At 36.3% G+C, this 16354-nt stretch overlaps 2 protein-coding genes and 1 long non-coding RNA gene across 10 annotated transcripts in view; 1 reads left to right on the top strand and 2 right to left on the bottom strand.

Annotated features, from left to right (window-relative positions):
* VASH2 (vasohibin 2) overlaps nt 1-1809 on the top strand; it is a 32627-nt gene extending 30818 nt beyond the window's left edge. For both annotated transcript variants that reach the window (XM_017650868.3, XM_073216949.1), the window contains exon 8: nt 1671-1809. In XM_017650868.3, the coding sequence (XP_017506357.3) occupies nt 1671-1743 (73 nt within the window). In that variant the 3' untranslated portion in view covers nt 1744-1809. The remainder of the gene's footprint in view (nt 1-1670) is intronic.
* LOC140844478 (uncharacterized) overlaps nt 1-16354 on the bottom strand; it is a 242596-nt gene that overhangs the window by 200128 nt on the left and 26114 nt on the right. The window lies entirely within an intron of this gene.
* ANGEL2 (angel homolog 2) overlaps nt 1-16354 on the bottom strand; it is a 34106-nt gene that overhangs the window by 10701 nt on the left and 7051 nt on the right. For 4 of the 7 annotated variants that reach the window (XM_073216948.1, XM_037009915.2, XM_073216942.1 and 1 more), the window contains 7 exons: nt 16090-16346; nt 15369-15438; nt 13804-14225; nt 12817-12943; nt 12353-12410; nt 10301-10464; nt 5695-8940 (listed from right to left, as the gene is read on the bottom strand). In XM_073216948.1, the coding sequence (XP_073073049.1) occupies nt 8789-8940; nt 10301-10464; nt 12353-12410; nt 12817-12943; nt 13804-14225; nt 15369-15438; nt 16090-16224 (1128 nt within the window). In that variant the 5' untranslated portion in view covers nt 16225-16346 and the 3' untranslated portion in view covers nt 5695-8788. Of the gene's footprint in view, nt 1-2856; nt 2990-5694; nt 8941-10300; nt 10465-12352; nt 12411-12816; nt 12944-13803; nt 14226-15368; nt 15439-16089; nt 16347-16354 lie in introns of those variants that run through there. The other 3 variants (XM_073216943.1, XM_073216945.1, XM_073216946.1) reach the window with 2 other exon arrangements.

The following is a 16354-nucleotide window of genomic DNA, read 5'->3' as shown; positions in this document are numbered from 1 at the left end:
CACGTCAGTGGCTGAGGACTAGGGCAGAAATTGAAGTTTGAATCAAGCAAAATGTACTCCCTTTAGTCGTCAACTCAAGAATGGTCCTCACAGTGGCCCTGGGAGCCAACTACCAGGCCAGTAGGCAATGACTGTGCTTATAGGGAATGGCAGATCTCCAGGGCATACATACGGGGGCTGCAGGATGCCATTGCCCTGAAGGTCAGAAGTCTTGAGCTCTTTGATACAATGAACTGACATACAAGGAAGCTTACGGGATTTCTACCCACAGTCAGCCATATTTTATCAGCAGCACCTGTGTATCCTGGGCACCACGAGAAGACAAAGAGACGTGATTCCTGACTAACAAAGCAGGGCAAATGATCAAGCTGAAAAATAAGCCGCATGCAACACTGACACAAGCTAGTTTACGTTATTTAGTAATGCCAAGTAGCAAGTCAGGTTTCTTGACTGCTTTGAATAATGAAGATTCAGAGGGGTTGATCAGAGACTGTTTATGGCTATTCAGAGATGGGATATCTCTGGCAAAAAGAGAAAGGGACAGGAGGGGTGGGGGAAAATGAGAGTATGTAGGGTGGTGTAATTTGTTGCCAGAATTTGAGCCTATGTCCTCCTTCATTAAGCAGCATTGGATAGAAGTTAGTTGATTTTTGGTTTTATCCACATTGAAAGAGTTGGACAACATTCATGCCAGGGTAACACCATTTGCTCTTAGGAAATCTTGCAAAGGTATAACCAAGAAACTTTTAAACAATCATATTTTCAATTTAGTCTTTTTTAAAAACACTTAAAACAAGGTTCATGGGCAGACTTAAAAATGTCTCATCTTTTTTTGTAAAAAGACATATTGAACATCCTAAACTTGGTTTACAGTCTGTTCTCTCTTATCAAAGGTAAGAAGAGGCTTATTAAGACAGGGAAAACTTGTGTGATAAATCATGAGCATGCTTAGGTGTTGTATCCTGGTCATTTAGGAAATGTCTTTAATGAAGACAGGTGATGTGCTATGGAGTTTTTTTCCCCCAGCTTGAAGTACTTTCTTACATTTACTTCACATAAATGCTCAGGTGTAGTTTTATACTGGAAAGTACTTCAGAAAATGAATTTAGAGAAGAGAGTTGATTTGCCACTGGTATTCCACACCAACACGCTTTTTCAGGTGAATCCCGGAAGATTTACTCTGATTTTATACACTCAGGCCTGGAATATTCAGCCTTTATTAAAGATTTCTGAGCATCTCTCCACTGAGAATCTAAGTCTCCTGAGATGTGTAGTTCCTGGGCTTCCCCCAGGGCACAATCCCTAGGAAGCCAAGAGTTCAGAGAATTTGGCTCAGACTTTAGTTCTGTAGTATATGTGACCTTTGCAAGGTTTACAGATACTGGGTTTCAGAAGTTACACTGTGACCAAATTCAGGCTTAAAGGTGAACAAATTCAAGCTCATTCAGCAACCTATACATTTTTTTCAAATCTATATTGAAAGCTTGTTAAAGTGTTTTAAAAACCTATCAAGGTGAACCTGAGAACCAGAGGTATTGGGAGATGAGGCTGGCAGGGGGTAGCAGGGGGCCAAATACCAAAAAGGTTAAGAAAATCAAGTAGATGCGCCCAAAATACTAAATGACCTCTTTCTACATCCCATTCCCTCTCTCCCACTTTCTTACCCTTAGGCCTGCACTGCCTGAAAAGAAGGGGGCTGATCTCAGCACTCTGAATGAAGTGGGCTATCAAATCCGAATTTAGGCAAGCCGCCCAGCTGGCAAGAGGGCTTCTATGGTGCTTCTCTCTGCACTTTACCCAGCATCTTCAGGAGGAACTGCAACTATTTATTAAGAACTTGTGACTTTTATTTTTAAGGATTTGCTTAGAAATAGAATCTGAGTGGGTGTTAACTTTAAAAAATTCATCAAGGGGCAACCATGAAAAGACTAACCCCTGTTTCCGGGGATGTAGTGTCACTCACTGCGGATAGAAGGATATCATTAACTGTAGTTTTATGTTTTTCCATTTACCTACTTCTACTTGCTTTGAACATTGTACTTCACCAGTAGTAAATGTTCATGAAATCCTCCCTTTCACTTTTGATATGGTAAGGTAACTCAATCAGTGTTAATGTCTTTTTTTAGCAATAACAGGCAAAGATTGGTGGGATTTTTTTTAAGCAGTCAAGATTACCTCAGCATCATGACATCAGATATGCAAACTTACTGTTTTGTTTTTTTTATATTCTATTTGTATTGTTTCTTTAATATTTCCAGTGGGGATCTCCACAAAGTTTGGGATTTTTTTCCTGGTGCACACATGTGATGAGTTTTAAGGTATTGTATCAGGTGTTTTTCTAAAAAGCACTGACAATTCTGGCAATATGGGAAACTATTTCCAGGACCTTGAAGTTATTTCTTTCTTAGTCTTTCTTGAAGTATTCACTGACAGCAGTTTTTATTTCAAAAGAACAAAAGCACGTGCAGAAGTTAGTCTATGTTCTGTCACAAACATAAACTTTGCAGACTCCAGCACAGGAGGACGTGGGCTGTTACAGTAACTCCGCAGTATTGCAGTTACCTCTGACAGTAACACTCAGAAATGCATGGGGCAGGAGTGAACTCGTAGGTCTTGAGAACCAGATAACCTTTCTGTTCACATTTCACCTGACTTTTAAACTTTTAAGTCAGGCTTTGATTCTGAAGGACTCACTGTTATTAGATGTGTTCTGATGTCTTATATTAAGACTAAATGTGGCACTATGTGGTTTTTTCCAGTGCCTTGATTTTAGGTACCACTTCATGCCGTATAGGAACTGGTGCTGGAAAATGCAACGAATTAAGAGAAGCAGAACCTTTCTTTAATAATGGAGATGTCTTTAGGTACAGTGTTATACCTTATAGTGTGATTTAGTCCAAGCACAGTGAAAATCTGGCCTACATATGGTAGTTACAGTGTAACTTCTGGATGCAGACCACACAGAATAACTCTTAACAGCATTCCAAATCTGTAGGCGATAAAAAAAAAATACAGCTATTTCATTTGTTTTATCTTAGCAACCATGCCAACTCATGAGTCCAAAAAGTGTATGTAAGATGTAAGGGAAGACACTTAACAGTGATTCCAGTCTCAGGGCTTCCTCTCTGGCTTTGACCGAAGGTGATTTTAGGAAGGAAGTGGAAAAAATAAGAATCTGCGATTCTTTACCATTAAGACCTCTGAGGGAGACGTGGAAGGCAAAAGAACTTACTTCATCCTTTAGCCATGTGCACATGAGCTCACTTCACCTAAACATTAATGTCATTAATGCAAAGTACTGTTTTCTTAAAAAAGGAAGTCTAGTGGACTTTACATGGAAAAACCAAGTATGCATACCTCTCAATTAGACTCAAAACAGCATTAAGTCAAAAATTCTGAACTTAAATCACTTTAAGAATACTATTCTTAACAGTTTAAAATGAGTCATCTTTATATATCTTAACAAGGCAAACCCATTTGCAGCTTCATGACCACATATATTAGGTGTTTGTAGTAGTCAGTGAATCATTTCATTCTCATTCAGAAACAATACTTAGTTTTCCCTTTACTGAGACCTAAGATATATGTGTATATATATGAGATATATATATATATATATCTTTATCAATATGAAACTTTTATTATATCCAGCAGACTACTTATAACATTACAGTCATTCTAAGAGCTTGAAATATAACTTTCCAATATTACTTAGGTACTGTCCCATCTAAAATACAAAATGTCAATAGTTGCATAGCCTCGTTTCCCACAGAAAAGGGGAAAATAACAGGAATACAAATTTTTTCTAACATGCTGATGTATAAGCCTTAAAACTGCCAACTGGCTTGATGATTCATTAGTAACCTAGTTTTTTCTACACTCACTTCCTGATTTTAATATTCATTTCCCCAAAGCAAGAATTTGTTACAGAAACATGAAAATTGTAAATGTTCTCTGTTGTCATTCTATTTTTATTGCCTGTGGAGCATGTTAATTTCTAAAAGATAGGGGAAAGGCACCACACTCCTAAATTTGAGTGCAGTAACATAATTTAAATATTAAGACAAGGAAAAAAAATGACCTGATTTACCCCCTACCCCCAAAAATTATTTTAAAACTGACTATAATTCAAAAGATAAAAACTAAAACTGAAGTTTTTTTTAAAAGTCACTAATATCAAAGAAATTTTATGCTTAAGCCATCTAGCAATATATGCAAAGTTTAAATGAGTGACAGAAATCTTGATTTGAGGCTACACGTGCTGGTTTGAGTACACTTTATTTCAGAAAGTGATATTTAGTATTTTCTATACACTCTGAAATCATGAGCATTTCACTTTTTCTAATCAATTATTTCATAAGGATTTTATTAATAGATATTGGTAAATAGAACTTTGGAAATCTTAATTCAGTATTCTTACTATACCCGAGGCTTTTGTAATCTATAGTTTTATGTACAACCTTGTACAGTTTTTTGACACGATTCAGAATCTTGTTTATTCTCTTGGACTTTGTTCTGGCCAATACATCTTTTTTTTAACTTTAAGCAAAACTGTGATTGTTTTAGTGGGTATTTTTCTAAGTAAATGAAAACTTGTATAATGGTATTTTAAAGAATGCCAGATAAGTGCATGTTTCAAGTTAATGTTTTTCTCATCACTTGTATGTTTATACACAGCAGCATGGGTCTTTAATAAAACCATCTTGGAAACTTAAGGATTGTTTTTCTTCCAAAAAGGTGAGTCTGTCCTCTTATTAAACACTGTCCTATTAAATTAACTTATCACTCTGGTACCCTTGTCATCTTCCACAATTTTCAGACTCTATATTAAACATTACTTAATTCACTTATATTTCAGCATCACCCTAAGTAATGAAGGCTTAGATTAATGAAATAGTTTAGAAGAGGCAATAAGCCAGCTTACACAGCTCTGTGCACCTACCACAAAACCTTCAGGCACAAATGTACGAGTGTAATAATTTATTAGGTAATTTCCAGGTACAAAGTACACATGACTTGTTTCTATTTACCCAACCCCTTGAACTCTCTTAGTTTTTGAGGAAAGCAAAAGATTAAACGCAGACAATTGCTAAATTCCAAAAAAAAGATAATTTCAAACATGCATACTATCTTGATATCAAAAGGATCGTAAAAGCCAAAATATCCTTACTCCACAACATCCCTTTCCATTTAAAGCATGCATAGTACAGCACTTGGATGGGACAATTTGGTTTTCATCAGTTAACCAGATTTAATTGCTTTGGCTGGTTAATACATGGCTCCAATGGAGTTACCAGCTCTTCTGACCAAAAAGAGTAGGCAAGGGGATAATTAATTTTAGTGGAACTTTAAAAACCTGTGAGAAGGTACACTGACCCTGTGGCCTCCAGTCCACAAAACAGTATGTAATTTTATAAGCTTAAGAAGGAAGCAACCATCAAAGGGCCTGAAAGCACATTAATTAGGATACAAAAAATTCAATTTTCACACAGGTTTTTTGGGATGTTAGTTTGTCAACAAACTACAAAGTTATCTGTTAATGAGAGCACATAAAGTAGTAATCAGTGAACTTTCGTTTTTCTTCAATACTAAAAGGGGATAATTTGCTGGAGTCCAGCTCTGGTGAGTCCCGGGGTCCCTGAAGGAGGAATGGCATCGGCGACTGACGGAATGAATGAGGACACAGACACTAGCAACAGCTGAGCCTGGCCTGTTTTATTGAAGTTTAGCAAGGTCATATATGTTTTGAGTATGCAGTTTCACAAAGATTAGATCATTTGATTCTTTCAGAAAAAATGTTCACATAAAGGTCAGTCTTTAGAAATTAGATTACTGGCGCCTTAGCAATCATTAATTTTTTGCACTTATGCTTCCTTGGCTTCCCAAACGACCTGTTCCCTCACGCCTGGTTGGCCTGGGCCCTACTTGCAGTTTCCTTATTATTGATTCTAAAATAGCCATGGTTCCTATTCATCTGATTAACAAATATAGCTAAGTCTATTTTTCTAGGTTTAGAGCACTATGCACAGATTTAACAAAGAACATCAAAACAGTGTATCATCAGAGCAGTGTAGCAAGACTAAGCTGATTGTAATTGCGGGAACTGAAAACTCTGTACCCTTGGGTAGGTGCCCAGTTTTGGAGAGACGAGAGCATTGCCCCTGGGGGAGGGGACAATGACCACTAAGTCAGAAGGCACAGGGGCCCAGTCAGGCCACTTCTCTTCCTAGGGGGGGGAAGCAGGGGCATGTCTGTCTTAGAGTTTCCTTAAACCATTTACAATAATGTCTGTAGTAGTGATCTTTTCTATCGGGAGAGTCTCTGTAATCATGCCAGGCCCTTTGACATGCCATCATTCACGCTGACTGTCCTTTATTGTCCTATCATTCCCCGGGACCCAACAGGTCTGGGAGTCATTTAGAAATTCCTCACGGGGCCGAGTTGGGCAGGGAGAGGGAACTGGAACCCACTCAAACAATCTGTTTATTATAACTTGATACTTGTTTCCAATGTCTTCTACGTATCCTTCTCTTATTTTTTTATAAAATGTTAAAATAGTAAGTAAATATAATAAAGACTACAGTTTCTAATACAAAGCTTTTTAACACAGTTTACTTTTTCATAAAAGATAATCTACTTTTTAAACCTTGTGATGTAGAATAAGATGGAAAGTAGAGTTTAGTGCAGTAGGAAAGCCAGTGTAGATGGTCAGATCCATGCCTATAAACTGGGTATTGATCCAAGCGAGTCAAGGGCAACAACGGCCATGGGTGCAGAAGATTTCTCTCAAAATTGGGGGGTGAGGTTGAGCCTCACCTGTTGACCCCCTATTGTTCACCTGATGGCCCCCCTGCGACTGTGCCTGTCTTAGGTTGTTCCTCCCTTGAGGAATCTTACCCGTCTCTGGCTAACCAGTCACCTTCCGGGGCCATACAGGGAGATGTAAAGTTGGTAAGTGAGAGAGAAGCAATATTCTTTGAAGAGCTTTTTTTACTTCTTTGCAGATTTATGCACCATGGCTTCTATGCCCAGCAGTTGTCTTAAGGTATCTTTACCACCGGGAAGAATTAGGAGGGGGTCTTGCCTCTAACATTTCTCCCAAGGTATTTTAAATTTGGTTTTCCAAATTAGATGTGTAAGTGACCAATAACATTTCCAAACACCATAATAACAAGGAGAGATAGTGGGGATGTTCCTTTCAGAGGCCCACATTGTGGTTCCTTCTTTCCGGGCGTCTGGGCTGTGCCATCAGATGGGCAGTTCAGACTGGCTCCCAAAAATAATTATACTATATTATTATTTGATGATGATAGTATCTGCTAATTAGGATATACATAAGATTCTGAAAACTGTTACTAGAAAATGTAGAAAATCCTAGAACTATAGTTAATACTGCAAGTAAAAATCACAGAAAGTGAGAAATATTTAAAAGTATTTGCTTATCACAATTTTTACTAGGCAAAATTCTTATAACCCACATGCATTTTAGGGGTATTCATCTGGTTTATTTTCTTAAAAAATAATTGAAGCAAGTGCTTCACTACCAAAACTTTTAAAGTCCAAGACTATAAAGTAACTACGGCTTTCTCATTTAAGATGAGGCATTCTACTAAGAAAACCCGTCACTAAGACTTGTATAATTCAGTAAAGTTCAACAGAAAATCACTAAGTAAAAATGCACATAATTCACTGATCCCAATGTCTGAATAAGAGGAAATTTTCACTTACGTTTTAACATTTTTTTACTCAACACTCATACAGAGCCAATGCAGGATTTATTAGACCTGTTCTTAACCACTTTATATAAAATGTCAGCACCATCTCATTCTGCTGTCATGATAAAAGAAAACAAAACATCTCAGAAACAAAACCACTAAAACAGTTAAGATTATTAGGTATCTAAATTGGTGTCTCCCCACTAGTTTTGCTGGCTTCCTCAAATTTCTGAGGCAAAACAAAAATAATCCTATAGCTGCCACTTTGTTCCAAAGACAAGTTTCCTAATAAAATAAATTTCTACAGAATTGGTTCAGTAAAATAAAATCTCTCTCCCAACCCAGGAATCTCTTTTTGAAACTGAATAGGAAAAAGAAAATTGGTGGGGAAACAAAGGCACCAGTCTCTGCCTCATAGGCATCTGTAATGATCTGTCTATTAGAGGATGGACAGGATGGGGTTGTATAAAATATCTCATCCTACTAGCTATGGTATTTCCCCAATAAAATGCAGGCATACTACATGGCTCAGGATAGTAAAAAGATGGATTAAACAATTTGTACAATTTTAAAATGCACTATCAAGCACCCTCAAAAACAAAACTAAAATGGTGGTTGGATACTTGCAAATGACCCAATGGTTTCTTAGATGAACTAACTGGGATTCAATAAACATCGTCCTCACAATTAATTCAGACCTTCTAGAAGGGAAATGAGTTGTGGACTGCAAGAACTCAATGATACTTTGGGTCCACTGTCAGGCTTGCAAAAACAAGAAATGAAATTCTTTACTCAGGACTAAAGAAGATGCATTATATTTAAAAATCACTGTCAGTTTACTGGGATTTAGAATAAAAAATACAACTCTTTTACAATAAAGAGCATTTAGATCTCACACTTGTCCAGAAAATATTTTTTCATTATTAAAAAGAAAATTATGTAAATGTGTTTCTTCTGGTATTTGTTTCAAACATTTAACAATGTTTTCTTACAGCACAAAAATAAGCAACATGCAAACTCTTAGGAACTTAAGGTTCTTTGAAAGAGAAATACAGTATGTAATCAAAGAAGAGTCAGAGCTCAAGTCGGAACTTAGCCAACAAAGGCAGATGATCTGAAGAGTTATTTTCATTAGGAAGTCCATTAACAGTCCATAAGTCCTGTTCTGTAAGAAGTGACAGTCTAGCTAGAAGTTTCAAGCTACCAACCAAAGCAACTTCAGCTCCTAAATTAAAGAAACACATACATATTTAGTGAAATTATGTCAACACGTCACTGTAACTCAATCACACCAGTCTCCTTTTCCTCAACGATACAGAACTTGAGAATCCTTTAAAAGTCTAATATGAAACAGACTGTTATATATATATATTTTTTTACTGTTATAACCTAATAAAAATTCTCAAGCACACAGTAGTTTCATGTGTTTGTTTTTGTTATAGTTCAGTTTTTTTTTAATTTCAAGTTCTGCAAAATTAGAAGAAAATATCAATGTAATACATAAGAATTTTTAAAAACTCCCTAAGAAATTCATCCATCAATTATTCTGAAGCTGTATAAAACTAGAAAGAACTAGCCCCAGATGAGCAGGAAGTTCATAAGGTGACTGGAGAAAAAGGTAGTATAATTTGGTCCCAGAAAGTCAGTACCCACAAAAGTAAAGAGGACAGGTTCTTAGGGTCAACATTCCAGATGCTGGTCCATGACACACACTCGCCACCTAGTGAAAATTGACAGCATGACAACTACCGGAACTAAAGTTGAAAGCAGAAAGAGTATTTTGTAGAGTTATCTAGTGGGTAGGATAAGCCACCTCCTGAGTATCACTACTGAGGTTATCCTCGGTAGGAAACACAAAATAAACAGAAGGAAATGGGAAAAGAAAAGTAGCACACAAAAAAAAGAGAGAGAGAAAACGTAAGATGAGATAAAACAGCTGCCCACTTTTTGGACTCCCAAAGTTTTCTGAGTAATATTTTTTGACTTCCAGTTATTTTAAACTGCATTTTCTTCTCCATGTTAAATCCTTTGGTTAACATTTATAACCTTACTTGCATTGAACCATACAAGGAAAAGTGTTTCTCTACCTTCGCTTTTTGAAAACATGTAGTCATATTATGTTACTTCTCTTTCCAGAGTGATCCAATATTCCAGGGTCAGCATGACAAAACTGTCTATTGCCGGCAGTATAAACAAGGTCCTACAGTGAAGGCAGCACGCCTCAGTAAAATTTAAGTACTAAACTACCTGATGTTTCTGTCACAAGAAAGAACACTTAAGTTTGTGTCAAGTAAAACCAAGGGCAATATGAAGGACCTGTAACTCGGCAGCTGAGAGTAGAGCTGAGAATATAATTTGTAGGGAATAAATTTGCTTTGAGATGTTTCACTGCCTCCATCTTCTGTAGGTAATTAACCGATTTATTCAAATGTATTACCAATCTGTCAAATATATTACGGATTTGAAAATATCTTTAACTTCTAGATCTAGAGCTTCATCTGGATGTTTGGGTAACTTCAACTTTTGTCTTGGGGTTTTAATTATCGTGTTCCCAAGCAGAATTTAAGGTTATATGCATTCTTTACCTGGCTGCCCAGCAACATCTTCCTTTTCAGCAGAATAGAAAATATAATCCACAGTTATGGCACTTCGGGAATGACAGGTAGTCACTTCTGGAATTCCAGTATCAGGAAAATAATGGGAATAAACAGAAGACAAGCTGAAATGGTGCTGTAAATTTGAAGATAATCTAAATTGAAAAGAAAAAGTGGTTAGCACCCATCAAGTTTCTCATGACTTTTATAATTCTTTTTAAAAGCACTTTTTCATCTAATTTCCACACAAAGCCAGACATTAGGACAAGCTTTATTTAAACAAACCATATCATAATTTGGCATTCATTTATTCATGGGGTGATGACCAACACCCATTAACAGGGCATATACATGGGGGGAGGGGAAACTCAGTAACATACTAATGTGATTTTTAAATTAATTACAACATGAGAGCCTCCCCTTACTTGTGAACACATATTCTAAAACAATATGTAAGTGCTTTGTTGTGTTTTTAAGAAAGAAAATCGAAGTGACCTTTAGGAATGCCATTAGACTTTCAATGTCAGCAGGGCCCTATTTTCCTATGATTATTCTTGCTATGATATATAAGATAATTTTGGCCTGCATCTTATAACAGCTTCTATAATGGTTTAAATCTACCTCACATTACAAATACATGTGAAGTTATGGGTAAGTGTTTAAAATTATTTCCTATTCATACATCACAAATTTTAAGGATCTTTTATATCATGATGTATCAGAAAACAAAATGTTTTTTTTTTAATTCATTCAATAAATACTTAGCAAAGCTCTACTAGGTTCCAGGCACTATCTTAGATGCTGAGGATACACGCAGAAGATGCTGCCCACCTTTTAAAGGGCTCATACATCAAGGAATAAAGGTAATTCCTTCAAAGTACCCTTACTTCTAAGTTTCACAAACTTTTTATGACTAAGGAGTTATATTTACATTATTATACAATGTAAAGCAGGTTTCCTGCAAACTGTCGTCTTACTCCCTATCAGCTTCTCACTTTACAGATGTAATAAGCTAGATGTGTAAGCACAGTGTTTATATATGCTCAGAAGTATCTTTTTTATATTCTATTTTGTTATAAAAAGATTTCAGAATTACTCAAAACTAAGTATTTGTTAGTCCGATTTGCCTTTTTATTAATGTTACTCTGGGAAGTTTTTGCTACATTTGAAAGGCTCAATCACGAATTCTTAAACAATTTTTTAAAGTTCAAAAAAACAGCTTCTTACTAGGTATATTTTCTCAAAACAAGGTATACAAAATAAGATAGAGAAGAAAGCAGATAAAAATGAATGAGAGGTAATGTTAATTTGGTTGCTAAGTTTAATGTTAAAACAAAAATAAAAACTATAAAAGGTCTACAATATAAAACAATCAAGACTTTTTAAAGAGGGACAATACTTAAAATAGAGCCCTGCTGACATTGAAAGTCACCACTTTGTTCTGTTAACATACATCTGTTTCTCAACTATAACCCCAAGCACTGATGTTTCTTTCATAGTAAAGAATCCTGGCATCTTTACCCTTCTACCTTCGATTCTTTTCCTGTAGTTCAAGAGGTAAGTAGAAATAATTTTCTTTTCTACTGGCATATTCTTCTTGGATCAATTCTCCTATAGTTTTGAGATCTGGTGAATCAAAGGAGTCTAAGGATCCTCTTAAATCTTTGTTTAAATATGTAGCAGCAGCAAATGTGGGAATACTAGCTGGTCCAGGACTATGGACTAGCTGTTTCCTTTAAAGAATGCTGCTTAAGGACTTACTATGTATCAAACAGCTATACGTGCTTTGTCTCATGTAATCCTCACAACCACCCAAATTCTAGGTAAGAAACAGAACCTGAGAGATGTTAAGTTTCTTGCTCAAAATCACACAGTTAAAAAATAGCCAAGTCAGTATTGGAACTCAGGTCTATCTAAGAGCCAGCATTCTTCACCAACACAGAATATCACCATCTTCATTTTTTATCCAAGTGATTTTCAAGAAATGATTTTTTTTATTCAACTCAAGTCAGCAAGTATCTATTGTTGCTTTGTAGGACTCACTTTTCAGTTGTCACCAAGACCTCTGCTTTGTCCAGCTGTGTTTGCGTCAAATCACTGTCTGTAAGAACAAAGAGAAATACATTAACACTATCAATATATTGTCTTACTCTAGTTTGCCTAAGTATGGTCCTTTTACTCTACAAACAATACTTAAGCCACCTCTAGTTCAGACAGATGCCTTGTTAAGTGTTTCACCCTGGACCCTATGTTTTGCTGGTCTCATAGAATGAGAAAAATAAAATGCAAACATTTCCAAAGCAACATGCAAGTATTCATGCAAAGATAAATCTGCAAGTTCAAATGAAAAAAAGTAGAGCTCTTTAAAAAAAGGAATAAGCAAACAAGTATGTTTTTACAAATGTATATTCATTCCTGAGATGTTATTCCTTTCCAAATTTGGTTTTATGTCTTCAAAGGGGACACTATTATCAAGATGACTGCCAAGGTGTATTGCAAACACTTACCTGTCTTTTCTACTTTTGGTAACTGCTGTACCTCATACACACAGTTCTGTGAGATACCTAGGTTTGGGGGCCAAATTGGAATAGATAAAATTCTTTGTCCCCGTGAAGACTGTTCCTGGCCAGATACCTAAACAAAATTTCAACAGGTATCTTAAGTGAATAGATTCTGAATAGTTTATGTATTGAAAAGTTTGTTTTAAATAAAAGGGAATCCAGAAAGGGTAAAAGTTACACTTTACTCACTATATTAATGTTTATTTGTGCTTATAAAATCTTGCTCAAATATAGTTACATGAAAAGAGCAATCTTTTCCTATAAATGTTTCTCTCTAACTTGGACATCTAAATGATCTCTAGCTTTGGAGTAACACAGTCCGTCCTTTTTTGCTACCTGCAATATAGTTCTTACATAAAATATTAAGAGAGGTCAACTCTTAAAAATCTGAATTGTCACTCAAGACTCAGTGGTGCAGTTTATTTTGGTTAAATGTACTGAAGATCAAATCTAAAGGAAGCAGAAGAAAACACAAGGAAAATTAAAAACATGGGATAAATTATACTCAGCTAAAGAGTTAAAATATTTATCATCACATAAAGAGAAATTATATAGTAAAGAAATACTAAATTACTGTTTGCCAATTGTACTCCCCACATTCAGCATTCAAAACTCTATTCTGCCACTTTGTAATTACTTATTTATAAAATATTCATGTACATCAAAGCCTTTACTTTTCTTCTCCCCCATTTTGGATTATCTTGCTGCCTGCCAGTTCTTCCAAGCAGAAAGTTGCCACAATAGATGGAAAAGATGAAGCTCAACCAAGTGAATGTAACTGCTTATTAGTAGTCATGGAAAATCAACACAGCTTGATAAAGTGAGGGTGTGGACCATCCAAGGCTTTCAGACAGCTGTGTGGTGACTATCCTCACATCACAGTGAGCAGAATGGCTAAGTCGGCCTCCCCGTCACAGTGAAGCAAGCACTTACCTTTCCTATGGCAAGTCCTTCACAGTTCAATTTTCCTTCCTTTATGAAACTATAGAGTGGAGAACCAGGAACAGAATTAAAGTCACCACACATAACAATAGGGCAGAAGCCGCCATCTTTCTGATGGGCAACACTGGAAATCTCTGCCAGCAGCACTGCCAACTGCGTCAGCTTAATATCACCTCGCCTTGGGTTATACAAGAGATGTGTGTTAGCTACACAGATCACAGGAGACGCAGCACTAGGAACTTTGGGCTGCAAGAGCAACACTAATCCAACATTGTCTCTGTCCAACAGAGGAACATTAGGGCGGTAGAATTCCACTGGGTTCACTGATAAGAGTGAAAATTTGGAATGTTTGAAGCAAATGGCACAGCCATCAGGTTTCCTTCCTGTCCGCATCTTGTATTCACAGTGATAACCTATAAGAAAGAAAGAAACTTAAAACAAGGGACTGTCTGTCATACACACACACACACATGGCAAAACACAACTCCCCTAGTATTTTTTAACAATGTTTACCAAAGTGTGTTCTGCAAAAAGTAATAATATTGGATGTTAATAATAAGTGTGGGAATCAAAAAGTTTGGGACTGAGTCTAACTGGTCTCTTTAGTGACAAATTTCAGTCTTAAATATGCTGATGTGCATTATCACGCTTTCATTTCCATCCTGGTAAAGTCTGAGTCGTGGCAAAGACAGTAAGGCCTTATAACTTATCTCCTCCAACGCCCCACCCCATATCTGATCTTCCTGCCTCTAACTCTTTCTCCCTTGCTCCGCTCCACACACACTGGTCCCCTCACCTGCCTAAGGCACTCTAACCTCAGGGCCTTTGCTTTGAGGGAACACTCTAAGCATTCACTGTCTGGAATGATCTAGGAATGGTTGGTTCCTTCACCTCTTTCAAATCTTTGCTCAAACGTTTTCTTCTCTAATCATTTTATTTAAAATTGAAATCTGACCCATTCCATTTTCCTGCTTTTCTCCAGAAAACTATCATTACCTAATGTGCTATTTACATATTTATTTGGTTTACTATCAGCCTTTCTTCACTAGATGTATGCTCCACAAGGGCAGAGACTTTTTAATGTTTTGCTTACTGCTGTAGAACAGTACACGGCATGTAGCAGGCATTAAAAAAAATATTCACTGAATGAATAAATGCTAAGTTGGCTGCATTTCTCAAACAAATGATCTGTTTCTACGTTCATTCACCAAGCAGGTTTTTAGCTTCTATCCACTAGGAACTGGTAGACTTTGGTGTTACAATGATGAACTAGACAGAATGGTCCATGATCTTGTGGAATTCAGAATCGTAGCGATCTAGTGGTGGGCAGAGCAGCTTCTGGAAATAGACACCTCTGTTTGGGTTCAAGTTACATATCAGCACAAAAGTTTCCACTTGAAATACCTCAATCTTTTCTTGACCGTTTGAAGTGGGTATTAAGTTTTTTCAAAATTTAAGATTTTTTTGGCCCAAATACAGTTTTGTTAGCAAGTCAGACTTAAGTAACATACAAATCTTCCTAAGTATTTCTGGCTAAAATAAAAGTTACATTGTACCCAATGATTCCAAACTTGGTCTGATTTCTGTTCCATAATGATCTTCTTGAACTTCTTGCAAACAAAGTACCTTGGAAGAAAAAAATGTCAAATATGAATTTTCTGGTGCTTTCATCTTTAAAAACAGGCTTTTATAATTCTAAAAACTAATCAAAGATGCAATAAGATATAATCCTCTTTTTGTGTCTTCAATCCTTGTAATTTATAGATCTACAAATTGTTTCCAAATTTATTCAGTCCTGCAAATCCTGGCCTTTAATCATATGAAGCTGTTACTACCTAAAACTGGTATTTCCTAAAGGAAGTATTTTTAATTGACATTTTGAGATATTTTTCCTGAGTTTATATATAAATTCTTCTAGTCCTTTCCTAAGGGGTAATTTATTTGAATGCCATCTAGATTAGTTTTTGCATGAATTATTTAAATTTCAAATCATGGGAAATACTTACTGAACACTTAATATGCTGGCAGTCCCTCCCTCAAAACTGACCAATACTTAGTACTTTTTGGATCTTTCTGGAAGATTTAGATGACTACACCTACAACCATTAGCAAATGACTCTTTGGAGGTCATGATACCTTGTTAAGAACTATTCCATCACTATTATATTTAAATGTTTTCCCTTGTTACCTCCCCGACAAAAGGGATAAAACCATTTAGTTCACAAATGAGCCCAATTTTTTCTTATGTGAAGCATGTGGATGATATTTTGCACTTACATCTGCATCAAAGTGTTTAATTTCTTTCAAAATATTGGGAAACCTGAAACTCCAGTGTAATACTGGCCGCTGGCAGTGTCTATAGAGGTGTGAATTGTCTTCCAATAAATCCTGTGAAAGTATGTTATAGGACATCACGGAAAAGTCAAACTTGTTGTCACTGTCTTCACATTTGGGGTCAACATTTTTGTCTCCTAGGATCGTCGTTTTTTCTTTATTATGGTTACATATGTATTCCCAATGCCGTTCTATTGCGCCTGTTAAA

This window comes from Manis javanica, chromosome 11, assembly GCF_040802235.1.
Source record: "Manis javanica isolate MJ-LG chromosome 11, MJ_LKY, whole genome shotgun sequence".
In the NCBI taxonomy this organism is placed as follows: domain Eukaryota; kingdom Metazoa; phylum Chordata; class Mammalia; order Pholidota; family Manidae; genus Manis; species Manis javanica.
This window is presented reverse-complemented; position numbering and strand designations above follow the sequence as displayed.